Source organism: Zophobas morio, unplaced genomic scaffold (assembly GCF_036711695.1).
Source record: "Zophobas morio isolate AGI-343-1 ecotype UQ-CSIRO unplaced genomic scaffold, CSIRO_AGI_Zmor_V1 ptg000006l, whole genome shotgun sequence".
Classification (NCBI taxonomy): Eukaryota; Metazoa; Arthropoda; class Insecta; order Coleoptera; family Tenebrionidae; genus Zophobas; species Zophobas morio.
Window position 1 is genome coordinate 11,653,362 of NW_026972111.1, and position 24,043 is coordinate 11,677,404.

At 34.9% G+C, this 24,043-nt stretch overlaps 2 protein-coding genes across 3 annotated transcripts in view; one reads left to right on the forward strand and one right to left on the reverse strand.

Moving 5' to 3' along the window:
* The window catches only part of LOC135123611 (uncharacterized), a 65,785-nt gene extending 58,990 nt beyond the window's left edge, over nucleotides 1–6,795 (forward strand). For both annotated transcript variants that reach the window (XM_064048413.1, XM_064048412.1), the window contains exon 3: nucleotides 6,200–6,795. In XM_064048413.1, the coding sequence (XP_063904483.1) occupies nucleotides 6,200–6,754 (555 nt within the window). In that variant the 3' untranslated portion in view covers nucleotides 6,755–6,795. The remainder of the gene's footprint in view (nucleotides 1–6,199) is intronic.
* A 6,161-nt stretch (nucleotides 6,796–12,956) lies between these two features.
* On the reverse strand, nucleotides 12,957–15,401 carry LOC135123837 (uncharacterized). The gene has a single exon (XM_064048713.1). The coding sequence runs from the start codon at nucleotides 15,399–15,401 to the stop codon at nucleotides 12,957–12,959; it is 2,445 nt and encodes an 814-aa protein (XP_063904783.1).
* Nucleotides 15,402–24,043: the final 8,642 nt, after the last annotated feature.

Genomic DNA, 24,043 nt, shown 5'->3' on the forward strand with positions numbered 1-24,043 from the left:
ATAATACTCAATTAAATAATACCCACTACTGTTCACAGAGTCAAAAGCTGTTCCTTCAAACCAATGTTCAGTCACACATACTACAGTACAAGGGTGTTCTTCCAGAGTAACTTCTAGTTCGTTTATTTTATTTACAAGACACTGACAGTTTAAATGCATGATGCTTAAATATTAGGAACAGCGATTAGGAACAACGATTAGAACAATTACTTTTAAAAAGGAATAAAGAAAAATAAATGTATTAAGTAAAAAAGACAGCCAAAAAATAAGCCTCACCAATCGGTCTCGATCTCAATCGTAATGAATTTTTCATTCGTTATCGACCAAGGGGCGGAGCGTAACACCAAAATCGATATTTCTCTACAAAACTTTACTATCTTAAACATGTTTTAAGTTTCTTGTGAAAAGAAGACGACACTTGAAAAGTGAAAGCCCCGTCCACCCGCCCTGTTTCAATTGTGATGATTTTTTTTATTCGTCGTGATCCAAGGGGGCGGAGCCAGCAATTGGAACAATTACTTTTTAAAAGTAATGCATTACTCATTATTACAATTACAAATTACTTTTTTTAAGGAATTCATTGCAATTACTCATTACTTTTAAAAAGTAATGCATTACTTTAACAATAAAATTACTTCTTGCATTTGATGAAGACACAATTTTAAATATTTGTTGTATGGGCCCGAAGGGTCAAGAAAAAAGGTGTTAGAATGAAAAAGGCAGTGAGTGATTTATTTTACTAACGCATTAAATTTGTTACATATTCATATCAGTAAATAAAATAAAACAAATAAATTCTTCACGCAAGGGGAGTATATTTATAATTTAAATTCGATAATAACTGACATTCAAAATTTTCGTCAGCTAAGGCATAACGTTTTGTCTTAAAAACATTCGCACCAACACTAAACATCCTTTCCACTGCGGCGCTAAATGGAATTGTTGTGGGCAACATGTTACATATGATACCAAAAATTGAAGAGCCGATTTTTTGCGCCTAATTTCATTCCACTCTAGCTACAAATAAAAGTTCGATGCCAACTGCAACAACTTTTAAACAAAAATTTGCATTGGTCGGAGATTTCAAAATATCTTATCGGGTTAAAAGTAATTACAAAAAGTAGGTAATTATAAAAGTGACTGAATTACTCAAAAAAAGTAATTCGTTAGAACTAGTCATTACATTTTTTGAAAAGTAATGCATTACAATTACTCATTACTAAAATGAATTGAATTACTTCCAACCACTGATTAGGAAGAATATCAGCAATCACATTTAATATTCTTTCTTAGAGTTCTTCAGTGCTTCGCGGTTTATTAACATAAACTCAATTTTTTACATAACTCCACAAGTCAAGTGGGATTAGATCGGGTGACCTAGCTAGCCACTCAACTGCTCCTCTTCGTCCTATCCACCTTCCAGGAAAAGTTTCTTTTAAGTAATGCCGTACTTGGCGTCCAAAGTGAGGTGATGCTCCATTTTGTTGAAACCAGATGGACCCTGCAGGTAATTCTCGGTTTTCATAGTTGGGAAATATTCGTCGAAGTCGGGGCATAATAGGTACCTTATTGCAAAAGTTGGAGGTCTACAATGTCGGTCTTTGACATAAAATTTTTCTTCTTAAGATGAGGCCACAAGAAGAAATCACATGGTGTCAAATTACAAGAGCAAGGAGCTCAAGCAAGAATCTTTACGATCAAGAAAGTGAGAAATTTCATTAAAAATTACTTATTCTGATAAATTTTTCAATTACATGTACAATTTTTATGATTATTTTTGTGACATGAATGAAGTGATTGAATAAAAAAATGCATCCATAGCAGTAAGATTTAATGAAAAAGAGAAATCAGTTACAGAAATTGATTAAAGTAAGCCTGGACGAATTGTTTCAATACACAATCCCAAAGTTTTTGATTTTGTGAACAAGTTGATGAAGTGCAATTTACATTCACAGCTGGTGAATTTTGCGGAGAATATTACAACCGTTTTAAGACCCCACATATAGATAAAAGCAAATTTTTGCTTCTGCTAACCACTTATATATAAATCAATCTTCGCTGAAAGAACAAAAAGTTTGAAACGATTGTCCATGAATATTAATTAAAGTCTGCTTCGCTTTCGTAGAAAAGGTGTTGTGGATGTCGTGGGAGGTAATGTGAAAAGATTGGTGAAACAAAAAATGATGACCTGAGGTGATGTCATTTCTATATAGGGTTGGTCGAATTGGATCCTAAACGACTTTTTTGATTCCCCAGGGGAAAACCGGGTATGTGCAACAAGTAACACGTTCGTTATTTCAAAGAGCATCAAAAATAGCAGCAAATTATTTTCAAGATTTCTGAGATTTTTATATTTATTTAAAAAAATTATAACAACGTTCCAGTTAAATACAGTTAGTTCAATGAGAAATAGGGAAGTGTACCGTCATGTGTGGGACAAAACGGTCACGTGTAGGACGAATTCGAAATTCTGCTTTCGACCACTTCTTTGAATTTATGGTATGAATATTTTGTTACCACCCAGCATAATATATTTTTATATTTCTAAGTGAAAATTATGAAAATGTGAAAAGTTTTTATTATTCACAATTCATTCTTACTGAGATATGTTGCTATTAAGTATTATTAAGAAAGCTGACGCTTGCATTTAATCAACACTATTATTGACGTTATTGAAATCAAATGATAGCGATATTTTAGTAACCATAATTTCAAACTATAAATGAAACAATTAAAGCCGTTCGAGATTTGTGTAACTACGGTGGGGATAGTTTTACTCGGCGCGACGTGTGATATACCGGGCACAGGTGCAGAAGGACGTCAACGTCGTTGCTGGACGTGGAAGCAGATTTTTTTAATAAACACGGACAGTCGTCGGGTCGGGTGTTACTTAAATGAACATAATACCAAACGGTATCACGTTGTTAACCAAATTATGTGTGGGGGGAACCTTCATCGGCACATTCTCGAAACATTAATAATAGTGTTGGTAATGATTAATGTTCCACTGAATCCATTTCATCTGCAATCAGTTTTAATTATTTTTAACTAAGTAAATATTTGTTTAATATTAATAACCAGAATTTAATATTTACTTTCGGAGTATAAACTAGAAAATTGTAATGCTGTTTCATAGGTCTATAATATGCAAAAGTGGGTCTCCCGTTTCTGCCTACCTGAAACTACTGAATTGATTAATGTGAAATTTTAGATGTGTTTTATGAATACCGTGCAGATAATAAAACGCTAACTTAAATTTTGGTGATCGTCCCCAATAAAAATTTGATGACCTCATCTCAACATTTTGTTAAGTAGACCTTGTTTCAAATTTATGGTGTGACGTGCTCTTTTATTCGTGATTTACTTTTGTATACATATTTTTATATTAACCGACAGGCGTTGTCATAAAAAAAAATTGTATTTCTCAGTTTTTTTTTATTTGTGAATTGTTTGCCATTTTTGCCAAGTACGTACTTTGAAAGTTTTGTATTAAGTACACATAGTTAAAACACTGTTTTATCTTTAATAGTTGTTCAAATATTTACGCTTTTAGGGAAAATTGTTGCAAGAGCACGCACTCACCTTACGTTATATTTTTTGACATTTTCAACGATGTGTAAAAACTATGATTATTCCGTCGTAAAAAGATAAGGATGTAGTTATGTTATCAATATTTAATATTTTAATTATGCTTACACGTGCGACTGTCATGAGCACCTGTTTTAAGAGTAGGTATGGTAAGTTGCTTATGAGCACGGATATTGAAAATCTTCTGGGCCAGTCATAGGACAAAATACAGTTTCGGTTAAACGATGCAGAGGACACCGTACAATCATAGTTCGTTTTTCTAATTATGGACATTAATCTACCGAGTGTTATTTTTAATACTAATGAAATAAAAAAAAATAAAAGTTTAAGCAACAACAAATCCACCCCGTTTGTATATTAGGTACTTATAAATGGTTACTTAATGCAAATTCAAACGTTTAATTTACTTTTTAAATAAATCTAAAGAAATAAATCTGGTGTAGTGAAATCTGACGACCTAGTTGCCATCCTACGAGACCTCTTCCAATTTAGGAAAACTTCTTTTTCCTCCTTAATGCCTTATGTAAAAAAAAGTAAGTGACCATTTGGGAATAACGTTCTTAAGGCGATAATGAACCTGTTATATTGTGGTTTGGTTTTTATATGTTGGATAAACTGTTTTAAAGACGTAACGTCGAGTCTGCTGCTATCGTCAGTGTTATGGGCCGTCTTGCCTTATTGCTCCAAATCAAATACCACATATTAAATTGGAAACATTTTAGAAGTCTGTCTATATACAGGGCGAGTATTATAATCACGGGACCCTGACCTGCAATGACTAATTTGGAAATACACTGCGCTTCAAAAAAAAAATGTACCTGAAAGAGCAGACTTAGAACCCTTAAATTTTGTAGAAATAAGCAAGACATATTAATAATAATTATTATTATTATAATTGAAATTTATACACCACGCAATCAAATTCCTGATGGATATGTTTAAGGCTCCAGATTTTTGATCTTTAGTAACTTTGGCAACGCAGCTTCTACATTTGTGGCACTGAATTCATAACCTCAAATTTAAAGCCGTTTTTAAATTGGAAAACTGCCACACGCGACCCTTATCCAGGAAGACCGTGAATAGCACATACATACATTTTTATGATACTATAGCTTAGGGAGGAAAGTATGCTAGTGATTTTTTAATTGTGATTTGTGTTTTAACCTACATACGAGTGTCCATCATTATCTCGTTTATTACGCTATTAAACGACACAAAAGAATTGAAATGTAATTTTACAGTTCATCAGAAAATTATTTTCTACATACATATTGAAGGAACAATGGCGACTCAGTTAAATTGTTAATATTTCTTTCTTTGATGTCGCTATTTTTATTACAAAGTTTTAATTAGATAATTTCACTCCAGTGTAAACAGACTGATTAGAAATGTCAAATTAAGAATGAAGTTAATTTTCATGATCATTTTTCAACTAAACTTTGAATGTCATTAAAATGAAAATGAGTCGTTTTGGTAATGTTTCCTATGAAAATATTGTAGAAATTGGCAACGGACAGCAACCATAGGCAAATGGAAATGGGAGACTGGCTCTAGACGTTGAATAGACATTAAATTAGTCATTCGGCAAAATATTACGCCCAGGAAGTAAAAAAAGTAACCCCTTATTAAAAGTATAATATTGGTAACTTCTGATGACAAAATAAATATATTTGTTTTAATTTTTTTGTGTAGTTTAATAGATCATTAAATGTGTAGTACAAAAACGATAATGATAGACCAGATTTAATGACGGTCGAAAATATTGTTTGTCCTTCGACGAGTTACTGAAAACTGTATTACTAAAAAAAATTGATAAGTTCATCAACAGCAGTAGATGTAGAATTTACATAACATTTCCATGATTTGTATAACATTAATAACATATGATAAAATTTACGGCAAATGTATTGGGCGAGCAACATAACTTGAAAAGAATGTAGTATGTCGTTGATTATACCACCCTACTAGGTATATGTCAAATAAACAGCGTTAGACATGTCAATTCCAAGGATCACTCGATTATAAATTATGTTACAATAAATCGGACACATCCAAATATATACTTGAGTAATGTTATCAAAATTAAAGTGAAGAACAACAAATAAAAGTTTACAAAAACATTCAATGCAGCAAAAATTCCAAATATTCGGTGGCACATTTTAATGAGATAAGATTTTTTTCTTGAACCCATTTTATTTTAATTTATGAATTTTTAGTATAATAATAAAATTTGATAAGATTTACATGTCAATGCCAAATTTGGTGCAATAACACTCTTATTGTAAACAAAAGCATCAGTTAACTCAAAATCCTTTAATCTTTTAAGTTGTCAAAATCACTCACTTACTCAAGTATTAGAAACACTTTATCTAATTGTTTATCTAGCGTATCTTTGTATTAGGTAATTTAATTTGAGTTTTTTTATCACGAATATCTAAAACATTCTACAAGTGCAGTGCAGAATTTACAAGTCAAGGTTTACTTAGGGACATGATTAACTCGACTATGGAAGTTTTTGTGCTATTTCGATTTTGAAAGTCAACCTATCCTTATTTATATGCAGGAGATTTGAAAGTAATTTCCTTACTAATCAATTTTTACATTGTTCCAGACTGCCAATGAGCGATCGTTCGAAGCTTGGGTGAAGACCATAGCCATAGAACTGATCCGTCAAACACCCCTAGAAGACGTAAAGTACCTCGACATATTCACTTTAGCCAACTACTGGGGCCGGAAACCTACCAACAAAGACTGCAACTCAAACTACATCGAGCCTCTAGATGCTCAATGTACAGTTTGTAACAACATCAGCAACGAACCCATCTTCGAAGAAACCGCCATCGAAACCCTGTTCAAGAAATGTCAAAATTCTGAAAATTACGTCCCAGTTAAAGAAAAACTCATCCTGTTTGAGTCACTGTGCAAACTCGGCCGAAAAGTTCGAAGTACTGAAGATGTTTCTTGCAAGACGACAGTTGGTGCGACGAAACGTGCTCGGTCAATGCACGATCTATCCAATTTAAATGGACACAGTGCCGTCCGCGAGATTTGTAAATATTTTGAAGTAAAAAGTGAGGCAAATGTAAATAGTGTACATAGGTATGGAACGATTACACGATTTAATCGTTCGGATTCGCAATTGAATAGTGTTCAGAAACCGTTTTAAGTTATCGTTTGTTATTTATGTAATAAAAGATCTTTATTATATCCTGTGTTTTTGTTGGTTGTGTAGTCTGTAAGATGATGGGTTGCGGCGCTTTCAGCTTGTCCAAATTTTTCAAAAACACATCTTGCAAAGAACAGTAATGGTTTCTAATATAGGACATCACTAGACAAAACTAGACATACTTTTTCGTACTTTCTTGTACGGCTCTCTTGTAGTCCTCCACGTCTGGATATTTGATGTTTTCTATAACCTTGGCTCTAGAGCAGAAATATCTGGAGATTCTCTAGTAAAAGAGAGCGGCACACGTTTCCACAGCCTGCACCAACGCTATAGTTTCCTGTTGTATTTAGACTCCAAAGTTGTATTGGTTTGCAGTAGTCTGCATGAAACTTTAGTTTCACAAGCACTGTCGTCTCTTTGCCTGAGGAACGGAGTCACCTTCGTCTAAATCAAGTTCTACACATACATTTGACACGGACAACGAGGTCAGATTTTGTTAGTAGTAGTTCTTCTGCTTCCTTCTTGAAACGTTCTTTGAATTGAAGGACTTTTTTGGCGTGCAGTTGCGACGCTCATTTTAAATCGTTATGTCATAGTTGGTATTATTGCATACATAAGTCGCAATAATAAAGCAATTATGTTTGGAGTACTCGTCCGATCGTTGTAATCTTAGATAATTTCATTTTGTTGCAGCAAATACAATAACAGAATGTTGCGTCAAAATTGAGAGATAACGTAACAGGAAATGTTCAAATGTTGTTTAAAATTAACAAGATAACCTGATCCGCTTTTCTAGTTTGTTCCACCTGTAGTTCTAACATCTAATTTCAAATGTTTATATCTTTCATGATCATGATTCATTTATTACCTGTCTGCCACAAACTTTAAAAAATAAATCGTTATAAATCATCAAATTAAGGTAGAATTTCCTACGGAAATGAAAGATAAATTGTGTCGATTTTTCACTATGTTTTCGTTGTTATTGACTACTAATAAAAAATAACTTGATTATTTTACCACAGATTACGGTTACCGTAATTTGTGATTTTACTTTTATGATAGGCAACCAGTAATAACAACATAAACACAAATACTGTTAGCTTTGTAGATCTTCATCACTGTCTAATCAATTTTAATTTAGAAGGGAAATAAGGGAATAAATAATGAATCGTGGGTATATCTTTTAAAAATGTAGAAAGTATACTGAATAAACGACCACTTAAACAACAGATTTCATCATATTACTTTTTTTCGCTTCTGTCTTAAATTTTTCTGAAATAAATGTTTTTTCAAAAATATGTTTTGAAATAGTTACTTTACGTTTATGCTTTAGAACTAATATGATCATTACTATAATTGATTATTCAGATGTCTTAAAACAATAATAATAATCAATGAAGCAGTTTATTTTATTAGGTAACCGAATCAAAAATGGCTTTCTGGAAACACTGCTGTTATTCTTAGTGTTGCACCGTACGTATAAAAAATATGTATTGTGGTGACCACATTTGAATTAAAGTTTCGCGCTGAAAAAAAACAACGGTGCGAAATCGCATTTGATTAATTTGAAATTGAAAAAAAAATGTATACAAGAAAATCGTTAAACATACGCAACCATGTACAAGTTTAGTTCTTTTCTGGTAGTTGGTAGCTCTCCTAGGAAATATCTGGGTAGTATCTGGTAAGAGGGTTGATACAGGTTGGCTTGCTTGGTAGAGGGGTGAGATGCCTCACTTTGTTTTATTTGTTTGGTGTGAGTGCAAGCACGCGGTAAGGGAGCTAGATTAAGTTTAGTTGACTTGGTAGTTAAAAAAAAGAGGGAAGCCATTGTTTGACGACAATTAATCGTATCCATGGCGACGCCCCAATTTCCCTAATAAGCATAGCTCTAATTCTTGCTGTTTTCTAAGCGGAAATATGCGAATTTTTGACCGACGCTAACACGTGGTGTAAATTTTTTTTATTGTTTGTAAATTCACAATTCATGTTAGGATTTTAATCGTCACTGGTTCTAACACAATTTAACAGTCATGAAATTGTTCAGATAAAGCACTTGCTAGGAGATTTCAAGAAATTCACTTAGCCAGGACTCATCCTTTGTTTATCAAGTTATAAATATGGTTTCTGGATGCTTAAACTGAAGTGTTACATTATACCACTTCTTAATTCTGCATACAAAATTGCTAATAGTTCAATTACGGCAGTTAAATTAACCTAACGTTGTCCCACTCTGGGAAAAGGACCGTGAAAGTGCGGTAGAATTCATAATATCGGGGACTGAAGGACGGGGGTTAAAATTTTTTCCCGTGGGCAGTTATCATCATTATCACATCACCGAGACGCATATTTCTCGCGATGAGGGATGCATTTTTGTGTTTATTTATCATGTGTTTGGGATAAGCTGGGGACAGTGTACAATATAAACTCTCAAAGCTAATTGTTTTAAGTAACCAGTCACTTGGATAAAGTGTGGCATAATTTAACATCATGTAAATTCTTTGTTTGAATCGTTGATAAAGTGTGACATAATTTTAACATCATGTAAATTCTTTGTTTGAATCGTTAATCACGTGTGGCATATAATAACCTAATGTAATTTTGTTAGCTTTACAATTTTTCACCTCATGCAATTTTTCTATATCTTTTTAGCCTCAGTAATTTTTTTTGCTGTATAATTTAAATTGAACATAAATTTTCATGCTGTGTAAATCGTTCCTAACCTCACGTATTTTTTTTGTCTGCACACGTTTTACTTCACACCAGATTCTTTTTTGTTTTTATAAATCTTTGCTAGTTTTTTTTCTACCACGTAAATATTTTGTTATCAATGTTTCCATCATATAAATTGTCTAGTGCCCAATCTTAATCTCAGATAAGAATTCTTTGCTGTTTAAAATTTCACGAGAGCGTATGGCGAATTTAAACGTTGTTTATTCTTCTTTTTGAAACTTTAACACTTGTTCGGTTGTAGTTTAATATCAGAGTTATAGAAAATGAACATTTAAATGGAACTGAAGTAAATAACACAGAAACACGTGGCAGAAGCGGAGGGCCCGGTTCCTAGTCGAGCTGGTGGGATTTATCGCGCTATCTGCACAAAAGACCAGTGGCGGCTCGTCAGATGAGGCAAGTGAGGCGGCGCCTCACAGCATATATCTTAAGAATGGATTGACTTAATTTGTAATTAAAAAAGAGCTTTCAATGCATTTTTAGTTACAAAAATATGTTGAAATGGCAAATCTGTTGATGATTTTTTGTTTTTTACGCTTTCTGCTGACATTTTCGGTTGAATACCGTACGATTTATACCCCTAGTTCTTTAACTGAAGCGGCCACAACGTCGGTTCACTTGAATCAACGAAGCCCAATCACAGACACGGATTTCCATGGCTCAGCTCCTATACTCCTATACATGCGTTCGTTCGGAACTGAGGCGATATCTTCGGTGCTTCTCGACCATTTTCGGCGTACTCATTAAACCATTTTCCCATTTATTTTACAAAACGGAAGGGCTGTGGGGTGCGTGGGTAATTAGCATGAATGTGAGTAAAAGCCCACGTGTTGATGTTTCGTGTTTTTGTCTGTTTCATAGGTACAGGTGAGTGAAAAATGAATCTCGAGTACCATATCGTCAGGTTCCTTCTTGAAACGCCGTTTTCACGGCGAACCAAGCTAGAACGTCGGCAAATTTTACTAAATATCGAGCAGTCAAAACGGTTAATTCATTTAACTTCCACTGATAAGAGACAGAACCGTCAGTAGTACTCCAAGTCTTTTAAATCTACTTGGTACGAAACATATAAATGGCTCTGCCGTAATATTTGTACGATTTAAATAATTTCATCCGAAGTGCAAAGTTACATGAAAGTTCCAAAGTACACATTAAAAATTTCATGGGCCTTTAGAAAGGAACACAACAACTATTCCCGAATCTCTCCAAGAAAGTGCTAGTTTAAACAAAATTTTGACTTGTAAAAACATTGTTGATTAAATGTGTTATGGGTGTTATTATTAATATTATTATTATTATTATTAAGACCTACCACTGACCCGGAAATGACCGGTATTCGGGCAAGACTTCTATCATTACTAACTAGTAAGACCAAGTAATATGCACTAATCACATTAATTTAATTAATTTGATTATTAATATTATTATTGTCAAATTTCTATCATCGCCTCACCACATCAGACACTCACGAGCCGCCACTGCAAAAGACGCAGGTCTTGAATAGAACTTAGGAGAGCCGTCGGAATGACGTGACGCTCTCGGCTTGCTCCAATAGCCGGGATTTTCAACCACGAGTTTGTGACCGTAATAACCTGTTATTACGCGGCACGTTTCTTTGTGATAGAGGGGTGCTGAGCGGCATGTGGTTGCCGATAGAATAGAGTAGAATCATCGTCGTGGTGGAAGAACAGCCACAACCAGGAGCCCCAAACTCTGCTCGTGCTACAACGCCACCTATGGGTAATTCTGCTGTGCTCTACAATGCAATTGATATATGTAGTTCGATCGCCACACTCTTATAACGACCCGGGTGCCCTCTTAACTTCTGTAGTCATAGGCATTCACGAGGAGGCGCTCTGGTGCTGCTGTCACTGTGCACCCCGCAGCATAGAGTTTTTACTTATTAAAATTTTGTTCTCTTGTTGACTGCCATAATTTTAAATTTGCTGCCACACATCCGTAATAACTTGTGTATTTGCATTCAGATACTTTGACTCAGATTTTTGTTTTCTTTTTTCAATAAATTGTGATCTTTAAATATTACACATTGATTTAGAACGTTTAATTTGATTTCATTCGAAGTTATAGGCAAGTTTTTTTTTGTAACTGAGAACTAAGAGGTCTTGAACTAGCGCGACTTAGTCGCAGCTTTTTTTTTCTTTTTTTTTTTTTGTCAGTGGAGGAACAAACGTTTTGTGTTCTTCATATATTTTGTCTTTTATTTAGCGGTACTTTTCGAACTTTGGAGTCCACCACTTGCATCTTAACGCATTCCGCCACAAAAAAAACACACAATGTAGGGTTCCATTTTGCTAGACGATCATAGCCAAGGCCAAATTTTCGAAGTTTTTTTTCACATATCAATTTAAGGCGGGTTGTTTGGGTTATCACACCGTGTATATTATTGTTGTTATGTTATTTCAGTTTTTGTCCTCTTTCTTTTTCGTTAAGTCTTTTCTGTATTTAAAATTGATAAATATTGAGATATTTTACGATATATTGAAAGAAAGAAAAAAAAATAGAGCAATACAAATAATAAAATACAAACAAATGCGCTATCTGAAAAACTCAAATATCGATATTAAAAAATTGTAACCATTTATATTTTACATAAACACTATGTATATTATAATTTTACTTATATTATATTAAATATTACAGCACAGATCGTAAAAAGGTTATTGCAATTTTTTTGTAAACCTTTACACAACTAACAAATTAAAAAAAATGGAATAACATAATTACCATGGTTAGAAGGCGTAGAAAAAATGTAAAAATATACAGGGTATTTTTGAAATAGATGGAAACTTTTTTTAAGGTAATTGGTCATGATGTAGAGAATTTATGCATCAAATATTGATCTAATAAAAATCCTTTAGTTTTCGAGATAAAATTGATTGAAAATCTGTTAAAATTTGCGTGTGCGCTACTGATTCCATAAATGTTAAAGGTAAATTTGATCACTATAGTAATTTAAAGTTGGTAAAATTGTTGCTTGTTAACATGACAATACATTCATTAGCCCATCATTTTTTGACGTTTTTGCAATTTTTTGGAAGAACAAAATGAATTTTTCTAATTCTGAAATGACTGACATGGTTCTGATGTATGGACAAGCCTTAGGAAACTCTTTGGAAGCTCGACGTTTATACCAAGAAGCATTTCCTGAACGAAGATTGCCAAATCATAAAACATTTGCTAACGTTGTTCAGCGTCTACGAGAAAATGGGAAATTTCAACCTCGTTTTAGTGATCGTGGTCGTGAAAGGACAGAACGGACACTTGATGCCGAAGAAGTGTTCGGGTTTCGGTTTTACCTACCAACCGCAACCCTTGTCAGCAAGCGTCCCCAACTTTCTCTTTTACCTGCAATGTATCGCTTCCGATTTTAACAACTTTGTACATAGACTCCGAACTGTCAACAACAAGTAAATACAGTGTTACACAGCACATGTTTGTGTTTCATTTTATATCAATCTTTTTCGGTACGTATGTATGAATAACAATCATACATCCAACATTGGCGGCTGGCCTTGGTCCATTTTGGGCGATGATGAAGTTGACCCATATGTTCTGCTGTCCACCGTTTCCAAAATTGCTGCTGAGTGCGGCTGAATTGTTGCCACCTGGAGAGCCGGTTCGTTGAGACCGTGGTGACGTTATCCTCTGGAATAACAGTTAGAGGGGTTCCAACGAGGAAATGACCGGGAGTTAAAGGAGTTAGGTCATATGGATCTTTGGACATGGTGGTTAACAGGCGCGAATTCAAGCACGTTTCGACTTGTATTAGCAACGTCTGTATTTCCTGGAAATTAAATAAAAATGCACCAGTAACGCGTTTCAGCTGACTTTTCGCAGATTTGACCGCTGCTTCCCAGACACTCCCCATATGTGGTGTGGAAGGCGGAATGAAATGAAAATTCATGTGGTTAGTTGTTAAATGAGGATCATCCCGCCACAAAATTTGTTCGTATCGTCTGTCTTCGGGATGAATTAAAATTTGATGATACATGTTACAAATGTCCGCTGTAAAAGCGACCTCATGCGTCCTAGATCGAATTATTGCATCGGAAATGTCGTTTTGTACTTTTGACCCTGTACTGAGACAAGCATTTATGCTTTTTCCGACTGATGGTTTGACTGACCCATCAAACACTACGCAAATCTTTTCAGTGACCCCGTTAGTTTTGGAAACCGCATGGTGAGGCAAAAAATAACGGGGTTCACTTTCGATTTTTTGCTCTGTCAATGAACCTAGTAAAAGCATGTGATCTAAATTAATGTTTTCTTTTATAAAATTATGATAGTTGATTTCTAACATAATATTTTTTGCGAACTTAAGTTCCGATGAGTACAATCGTTGAAGCGCGATTTCTTTCGAATTCCTCAAAATTGGGAAACTCTTGCTAAAGGTTAATCTGACTTGAAATCGTCCGTTGGATAATTGAGTGGCAGTGTTAATAAAATAGTTCTCATGTTGTATTTCAAGAGCTGTGAGCGGCTTATCATCGTTTGAATAACTTTCAAGTTTCCAGAACTTTTCAACCTGGTTTTCTAAATTGACATTATTGACCGCGCAATGTAGATTTTGACGAGTGTTACTGGTGGGGCATCCATGCAATGGCCCTCCTACAATCCAACCTAATAAAGTTTTTTGTAATATTAAGCCATGTCCTATCGTTTGAATTTGACCTACACATAACAGTTGCCAAAATAATCCAGCTCCGATTAACAGATCGATTGGCTGTGACAAAAAATTGAAATTAGGATCGGCAAGTTTTACCGCTTCAGGTATGTCCAGCTCATCTTTAGAAAAGGTACGGACAGGTATGTTCTTCGAAATTTTTGGGATTACCAGACAATTTAAAGCTGTTGTAAATGAGTAATGCAACGACTCGATCTGTACCTGAACCTTTTGTCTAGCGGTCGTATTTGAACCTGCTACGACCACATTTGCATTTTCTGTACTTAAACCCAATTTGTTAGTGGCGGCTTCAGTAATAAAATGCGATTCTGAACCCACGTCTAACAAAGCCCGGAATTTTTGAAATTTGTTTTTACAATCCTTTATTAGAATTATTGCTGTAGACAAAACGGCTTGTGGAAAAAGGGCGGATGAGCAATAAACTCCGCTGGTACTAGGCTGGTTTTCGTTTGAATGGGAGGGTTGGTCACTATGTAAAAGTGTATTATGTTTCAATTGGCATAATTTACATGACATAGATTTACAGCTATCGGACGTATGCGATGGTTTGAGACAATTTTGACATAATTTCAACCTATCTACCTGAGACCTTCTTTCCGAAACACTGAGTTTTGAAAAGGTAACACAGTTGTAAATTAAATGAGATTTTTTACAAAAATAACAAGTGGATTGTGTACTATTGCGATTTACTGCCGCTGTAAATGTAGACACCTTTTGTGTTTTAAATGTATTATAAAAAGGTAGCCATTCAGTATAAATTCCGCTAAACGGTTTAATAACATTCGGGAGCAACTGCACCGATGGTGACGGTGTGCTCGTAGGTGCGTTACCTTGCGGTGCAGGTGAAGATGTGTTAACGCGTTTTTGTTCAATAGCATCTTCGACATCTGCACATAAATCGTAATACGCGTTTTCAAAATAAAGTCTTGTGGTAGCTTGTTCTAAATCGGGGGTGGCGTCATCAAGAGCTTCAATCTGAGAATGGATTTTGTCAAACTGAGCCTTAATACGTACAAAATCGCGCAATCTTACTCTTAGTCGAGAAGCGGATGTACTTAGATTGTTTGTTTCAAACCACAACTTGAAACGCGATATTTCGTCGTGAATGCGATCTCTTTTTAAGAGTAAAATTTGTAAATTTCCTGCATCCTCTGGTGTAGGATTTGAGTCCGAAAATGTTTCGGTATTGTCGTCACCTTCCGCGCCTGCCATGTGTGGAGTATCGAAAGTTTGCGAACGCGTCATAACCATTTGAAAAACCGCTTAGTTGAAATACGTAAAACTGGTACAGTTCGGGCAAGGTAAATGGTACTTGCCAATGAAATTTAAATAAAATGACGTACAATTACGGTCGAATGCGTGCTTGACCGGAAATAGATAAAGAAAAGGAATAGTTGGAACCCACTCACCGCAATAAGGCCCTCTGGCACCTGGGACGGCTAGACTGATTCGCTGCTCTCCTGTCCGGTTGGGAATTTCCAATGGCTGGATCCCGTCTCCCGATGCAGGCGTCGAAAATTGCCAAAACCGTAATAAGATCACCTGGAGCCTGGGTGAATTGACTGGATGGGCTGAATTCGCTGCTCTCCTGCTCGGTGGGGAACTCCGATGGCCGGTAGGTCACGTCTCCCGATACAGGCGTCGAAAATTACCAAAAACGTGATAAGGTCACTTGGAACCTTGGATGAAACGACTGGATGGGCTGGATTCGCTGCTCTCCTGTCCGGTAGGGAACTCCGATGGCCGGTAGATCACGTCTCCCGATACAGGCGTCGAAAAAATGGCACCACCGCGTTTTATTGTTGAATTAACAGCACTGGATCACACATGTGGAGAGATCCGGCTCGAAGGACCAATGTTGGATGTATGATTGTTATTCATACATACGTACCGAAAAAGATTGATATAAAATGAAACACAAACATGTGCTGTGTAACACTGTATTTACTTGTTGTTGACAGTTCGGAGTCTATGTACAAAGTTGTTAAAATCGGAAGCGATACATTGCAGGTAAAAGAGAAAGTTGGGGACGCTTGCTGACAAGGGTTGCGGTTGGTAGGTAAAACCGAAACCCGAACAAGAAGAAATTTTGAATGTCGTTGAAAACGATCCAGGTATAAGCATTAGACGATTGTCTTACCGAGTGGGAGTTTCACCTTTTGTGGTGTGGAGAACTCTACATGAACAAGGCAACAATCATTGATTAGACGTGCGGAAGCGTGTATACGAAATGGTGGTGGACATTTTGAAAACTTGCTCTAGTTGCATACGTTACGTTTTGTTTCATTTTATGGTTGATTAATCATCATTATGATTTTGAAGTTTTAATTGTCAGTTCATTAATTATTGTCATTGTTTATTTGTTGCTAGCAATAAATTAATAGCAACAGTAGTTACACCTCGGCAGTTTTCAGTTACTAGGTTTCACATTTTTTCGTGAAACCATTATTTATCAGTGGAGGAATGAATGTTTGGATAGGGGTTAAATTTTCCTTTCAAAATTTTACTAAAACAACAAACGTTCATTTGACTTCTTAGGTTCCCTACATTCACCAGATTTTTTGTTTCCATGTATTTCAATAACACCCTGTATAATTATTAAAAGACCTAAATTATGTGCTATGCCTCGAAAACAAAACACTTTGTATAGTGCAAAATAATTTTAATGTGTATAGCTCAAAGAGGCGTACAACTTTAGTTTTCACTTTTTTTCCATCTTTATAACCAATGAGATATTGAGGATCGTGCGCCTAGTGACTCACCCTGTACATCTTCCAGGTTTTTTAAATGGCAATTTTTTTTTCCAATTCTAATTATCAAAAAAAAAATTGCTGTGACCTAAACTGGTACAGAAAAAGCAAAACTAAGTCTGAATTTTGAAGCAGATTCTGAATTGAAAATTTTCAAATGCTGAAAAAATCATATTGTTTTTCGCCATTATCCAGATCGTGTAAAAGTTTATTTTCACTAAGTACATCTAATATAACGGGCGATGTGCGACTAATTCCTGAGATTTACTTCTATCCTTGCAGAGACAGCCAACTAGTTGGTCTGATTCACGGCGGCGAAAACCCGATTTTTCAGATAAACATTTACATGAAAAATGCGAACGAGAAAAAACTCAACATTTGGTTGCGATCCCATGCTTTTATTTCGGTTAAAGTTAAAATCTCCTATCCTTGAAGTGTGATCGTCAACAAAATGAAACTCTGTTTTGTTTTTTGTTTTTTTTTTGTTATAGCGGAATGCGTTTAAATGCAAAGTGGCTCCAAGGTGCTAAACACAAAATATAAGGAAAAAATTATTTATTGTTCAATTCTTGGGAGGCAAAACAGTTGTAAAATAAGCCTAACTGTTCAGTAGGAGCACTTATTCCCCAACGGAAAAACCCTCTCCAGACTTTAACAATCAAATCTTACGAATCAATATAATTGTTTGAATATTACAAATTTAGACACACAAAAAATGAGACATCTGCATTATAGTATCTGGATGCAAATACTACGTCATTGCGGTAGTGTGGTGCCAAATTCAGATATGGTAGTTTAACAAAAGACGAGACTGTGTCGGGAGTCCAAATGATAAATCGCGACGACGGGAACGATGGCTCTGATCTCATCTGATCGAACTCTTATCAGTTTGCGGCGTTATGTTACGTTGCACTGCGTTTCGAGAGCTACACATACTCACCCTCACAAGGCTGTTTCATAATTAACTGTATCATCCATTTTTCCCGGACTGCCAGACCAAAGGACAAGCACATTCCACGAAGAAGTAGGTACCCCAAAGGAATTTAAAACGGAAAAAAAAGGTTTACAAAACAGCTTACCTCAAAATTCCTGCTACTAACTTTTCCGCAATTGACAGTTAACCTTCAAAGCAATCATTTTGTTTATTTTTGATTAAAAGGTGCTAAGTTGAGAATAAACAGGAAATTATCCGTGTTAACATACCTTTTATACATTATACATATGACCGCATTAATATGAAATTTGTACTTCCGATGTTATGGTAGTGATTAAATAAATTAAAATTACTAAAACTGCAAAGGAAACAAATCTTCATTACGCCACACTATAGCAAGAACTTTAAAAAAGAAAGAATTTACAGGAAATATTAAATGTTTAAATTATGCGTTAATTCAGCAAACAAATATCAAATGCAATAGAAATCAAAATAAGGCGGTTTTGATGCGCATCTCAGCAATAACAACTTCAAATTCAGCTTGTTGAACGGTGATACACAAATTATAATAAAATGCAAGCACAATTTAAATCCTGAGATCCCCGGGCCCACGATGTTATTATTTTATGCAGATGAGATTTAGAAAGTCTTTTCTCTCAAAATGGATCAAAGTGTAAGATTAGTTTAAATTGCCTAAATCTTGGCTGAGAAATTATAGAGTGTGGATAACGTAATAAATAATTAATAACTGAAGTAAAAAATCCAGAAATTTTACATATAACGTGACACACAAAAGAATGAAGTGTGCATATGTGAATTTCCTGACACGTGGCTTATATGGACATTTACACGACTGTGAAATAAACAATTAAAAATCTTAACATCAACAGAAAAAAACGTTATTAATAATACAACCGTTGGTGGGAGACTGTGGCGTCGGATGCGAATCATTTTCTTTAAACAATTACCACTTTTATGAAATTTGACCTAACAATTCTTAAAAACGTCATTTCACTAGTAGTACAAAATAACCAACGACCAAGACACTCTCTCTGAAAACTACCTGCATTGCCCTACACTCCATTCCCCTTCTACGCTAAACCGAGAGTTGCACTCCTCTAGTCATGGTTGCGTACGTCACTGACTGACACGCTTAATTTATTTATTTATTTTTTTTAATGCGGCCTCGGTACGTTTTTTTAGCGCGAAATTTAAATTTCAAAAGTCAGGACAGCACATCGTGGACCGAATGCATTCGCAGTTCCTGTAAAACAATGCACATATGAAATAAACACGACAGCCACATATTCAATATGATCAAAAGAGACCAAATGTTCAACCTGCAAGGAAATATTAAAGCCGTCCGGTTTTCGAGTTCACGATGATATTCATTGAACTGACAATCATTTTTAACATCTTTTCTCTCAAAATAATAACTTAAATAAAAAATATGCAGTACTAAACTAAGTATTAAAATAAGTTGGGCCTGAATAAGTGATTTCCTGTCACGTGCATTATGGGATCATTTCCATTACTGTAATCAAATTATGTTAGGAAAAAAAAATCTTAACATGAATTGCAAATTTACAAAAAAAATAAAATAAAAGAAAAATAGCACGCGTTAATAAATTCGCCACATTTCAAATTCGAAAATTGCTAATTAACTGGTCTTACACAAATTAGATTCGTTGAGGGGGGCAGTGGCGTCGAATGCGCGATATTTTTGTTCGAACAGTTGCCTTACAAACAAAACTTTACGTACCAATTTTAATACACATTTACACTCACAATACTAAAACAAGAATTGAGATCAAGACATCCCTCTTTAAAAAGAATCTGCGCTGTTTTACGAAACTCTGAAATTAAAATTCCGCGTGTCCGAGTTGCGCCCTTAACCTAAGGTTTCGAGCGCAAAAAATCCGAATTGCGAACATTTTACTGCAGGTGAATGTTCTGACTTGCGCCCGCTACCTGGAAATATTATCACACCTACCCCGCTTTATCCTCCATGAAGTTGGTAAAATTTTATTGGAGGTTTTTTTTTTCATAATTTCTAAGTATGGTGTTTTTCTTGATGAAAAAAACCAAAATTTTTACATAAAGATAAATTTCTTTAATATTTCGACAAGGTAAAACGATTAGGATGACAAGAACTAAATGAGTTATTATATTTCGCGTGGAACGATTTGCAAGCATTTGTTGTTGCTCTTTAAAATTTTTCACTGTGGGCCCACATGACACGAGGAAACAACAGCCCATTAGCATCTATGTAGATTATATACAAATAGGTGTATGAATTTACAATCAAATGAGTAAAATTTGATTTTATAAAACATAGCAGGTTAACACAATTTATCTACTAATTGGACTGAATATACATTTTATATGTACATTTTAGGTACGTATGGAGTAACATTACTGTAAGAATAGCACCTCAGTAAAACTATGCATTTGTCAATTTATTTTTCGAGTTCATTTATATTTGCGTAATTGAAATATCCTATACCGACGTCACAAAACACTGGATTTTCCAATGGAGAGTAATTTTTACCTGCATTATAGGATCTAAGAACGCGGTAAGGAAGCATTTAGGTAGTGGGCGCAACTCGGACATTTTCCGAGCGGTAAAAGGGCGCAACTCCTATCTTTTGCAGATCATGTGCGCAATTCGGACTCCCCCCGCTCAACCTGCATGGTTGCCTACCTTATTAAATGTAAGATAATAACTAACCACCTTTTGAAGTTTAGAGCAGTCAGATTTGCGTATAATTTGTCTTATACTGATTTTTTGGAAACTTAGATTGCTCAGATGCTTGATTATTTTGTCATTTTTATTTTTTGCTCCAATGTGATAATATATTCTTTAAGAACACGAAGACAATGACTATATTCTACCTTCAACTTTAAAAATCATGTTTGTTTTTTCAGATTAATAAACCGTTTTTGTCTGTAATTTATTGAAACGTCAAAGCCTTTACAGGTCAGTCAAAATTCTTACCAACTTCACACTACCAATCTGACAAAAATTACTCTTAATATGTAAAGAATATTTTTTTCCATTAGACGGCGATCGTTTAAATTTCAAAGGACAAGTATCTGGCTAGTGTTAATTTTTAGTCAACTATGGTTTCAGAGAATAAAACTCATTGTATAAGTCCTAGCAAAGATCACAGAACTTTTATTACCATAGAACGTCGTCAAATGTACACCCAGACAACTCTAGTCATGTTATATAGTACAGGGCTTTCATAAATGATTCTAAGGGCGTAGTTGGCCATGGATTTCAAAAATGCCGCTTTGCTGAAATTGTCTCATTTGACAGTTCTCACTTGTCATTGTGCTTGTCATTTGTAACCTGTCACCAAAGTCATTTAATAGATAAATGAATAGATAGTTCTCTATTAACTAACCTTGCCTGTCACTTAAAATCATCGCTTTTATTGTTCTACCACTTTCCAAGTGTGATTTACAGTAATTCTCGTTGATCCAAGTTTAAAACAACAAAATAGCCTTTCTCAAGGCTCTTGGTGCTTGCGTGCGAAAACTTTGTGCTCGAAGCGAAGACCGTGAAAATGGTTTATTTATTCGTAGACGGAGCGTGGCTGTATTCTGTAGCCGCTTGTAAGCAAGAATATCTGGCCAATTACCCTGATTTGGAAATTCAAGAAACATCATTAGAGGCTCACATTAGAGATGTCATCAACAGATTTGTTCGCACTGGCAATGTCAACAAAGGGATATCTTCTGGGAGACCTGCAGTATCTGAGGAAGTTGTTGATGATTTGAGAGAAAGACTCGAGCAGAATCCCCAAACATCTTTGACAAGATTATCTCAACAGTCAGGAGTTCCCGTAACCACATGTCACAAAGTAGTGAAAAAACGATTGCATATGCATCCTTACAAAATAACTACTGTGCAACAACTTTTACCAATAGATCCTCCACGCCGCGTAGAATATTGCAATTGGTTTCAGAATACTTTTCATGATGACGGGTTACTGGACCTTACATTTTTTAGTGATGAAGCATGGTTTCATTTAGGTATCTGGCTATGTCAATTCGCAAAATTTTAGAATTTGGTCCGCGGAAAATCCACATGTTTTTGTAGAGACGCCTCTTCATCCTTTAAAAATTGGAGTATGGTTGGCAGTTTCTCGTAGACGAATATATGGACCTATTTTCTTTCATGATACTATGACTGGAGAGAGGTATAGGCAACAGATTTTGGAACCATTTATTCAACAACTTGATGACGAAGAGCTGCAGTTAGGGTACTTTCAACAGGACGGCGCGACTGCACACACTGCACGTGCTACATTGGAATATTTACAACAACATTATGACGATCGTGTAATAAGTTTAGGAGTGCAGCATGCATTTCCACCACGTTCCCCAGATCTTACGCCATTGGACTTTTCAATATTTGGATATTTGAAAGACAAAGTGTTTCAACCGCAAATGAATAACTTGGCAGAGTTGCAACATGAAATTGAACGATGGGTTCAAAGCATTGATGGAAGGATGTTGCAGAACATTTTTGAAAGTAAGAAAAAGAGAGTGAATATGTGCCTTGAACTAAATGGTGAACATTTTCAACATTTACTGTGATGTTTAACCACAATAAATTTGTTTGTTTATTCCATTATGAATTATTTTTATTTTTAACAACAAATTGACTATCAAGAATGTTGGAGTTCCGCGCATGAGGGTAACAAATTACGCCCGCGTAATTTCAAATGTTCAAATTCTATGTGGGTGACCTAATTTTGCATTGAAACGAATCTGTACACAAAAAAAAACAACAAAAATCAAAAACTAGTCTTTAAAATTAGCAACGAAAGTATATTTTGAAGCTTGATACTTAAAATGAAATCACACTACGTTCTAAATACCTATTTATTATGTACAATAAAATTTTTGATAGAACTGAATGAAATCTCAAACCGTAAAAACTCTGATTATCCGTGTCCGTTCACCCATCTGGTGGTCCTTGATTTTATATGACTCTACGATGAGGGTTTAGAAGCTACCCAGCAGTCAAAGTTATATTTGGATTTTTATCTTTTACGTTTATACATTTTCGTTGAATATGTACTTTTGTGGCGGGAAGTGAAATATTAATTTTGTAATATACTATTGTTTTGTGGCTAATTAAAGAATTTCGTGTAATTTTTATGAAAAGGACAATGGACAGATAAAGTTCTATTATTTTATTAAGTAAAAACAAGCACTAGACATGACAAAACATATTTCAGTATGAGCATCCAAAAGTTTGAAGTGTTAACAAAATGTGCTTATTGTGTGAAATAATTTCAAGTACAAATCGACATCTAAGATATTTTCACGGCGACAATTTCAAAAATATTAAAAACTAGCAGAATAATTTGTCCGCTATGCTTTGAAAACTTTCAGCGTTTTCACTTATTAACGAATCATTTCAACATCGTTTATAACATTGAGTTGGAAGTAAAGGATCTACAATTTAAGAAAACGGAAGATTTTTTTTACACGAAAAGCAGATTTAGAGTTAAAAACTGATTCTTTTATATGACGAATTATTATTTTCTACTAGGAATGTCAGAAGTAATCTAGCAAATTCTGTTAGTAAATGTAATATACGAGCTCCTAAAATTAGTGGCAGTATCAAAATGCAAGGAGTCTGTCCTTCACGAATTACAGCTCACTTTGATCATTCTTCCTCAGTGGTACTTGTTCAGTTTATTGCTATTCATGTTGTTCATCACAATGATCTTCGCTGTCAACCTCTGACTACAAAAGAAACGACATATCTAGTTGAACAAATTCGCACTGGTGTAACACACGAAAAAATAATTGAAACTGTTAAAAATCTAGAACTCAGTTCATGTACCAGATTTAATCTTCTGACTATGAAAGACATTCCCCACATTGCAGAAAAAATAATATATCTGGTAAATGAAGTAAGGAAAATCTTGTTGTGCATCAGAACATGAAAAATTGCACAAAAATGACTGCATTAGCTTCCATGTACAGTGGGCTGGAGTATATGTTAAAAAAATATGGCGCCAAAATCATTTGTGTAGATGGCACACATGGGACAAACCTCTATGACATTGAATTGACCACAAGTCCATGTGTTAGATGATAAAAATATTGATTATCCAGTAACATTTATTCTGTCCAACTGAAAG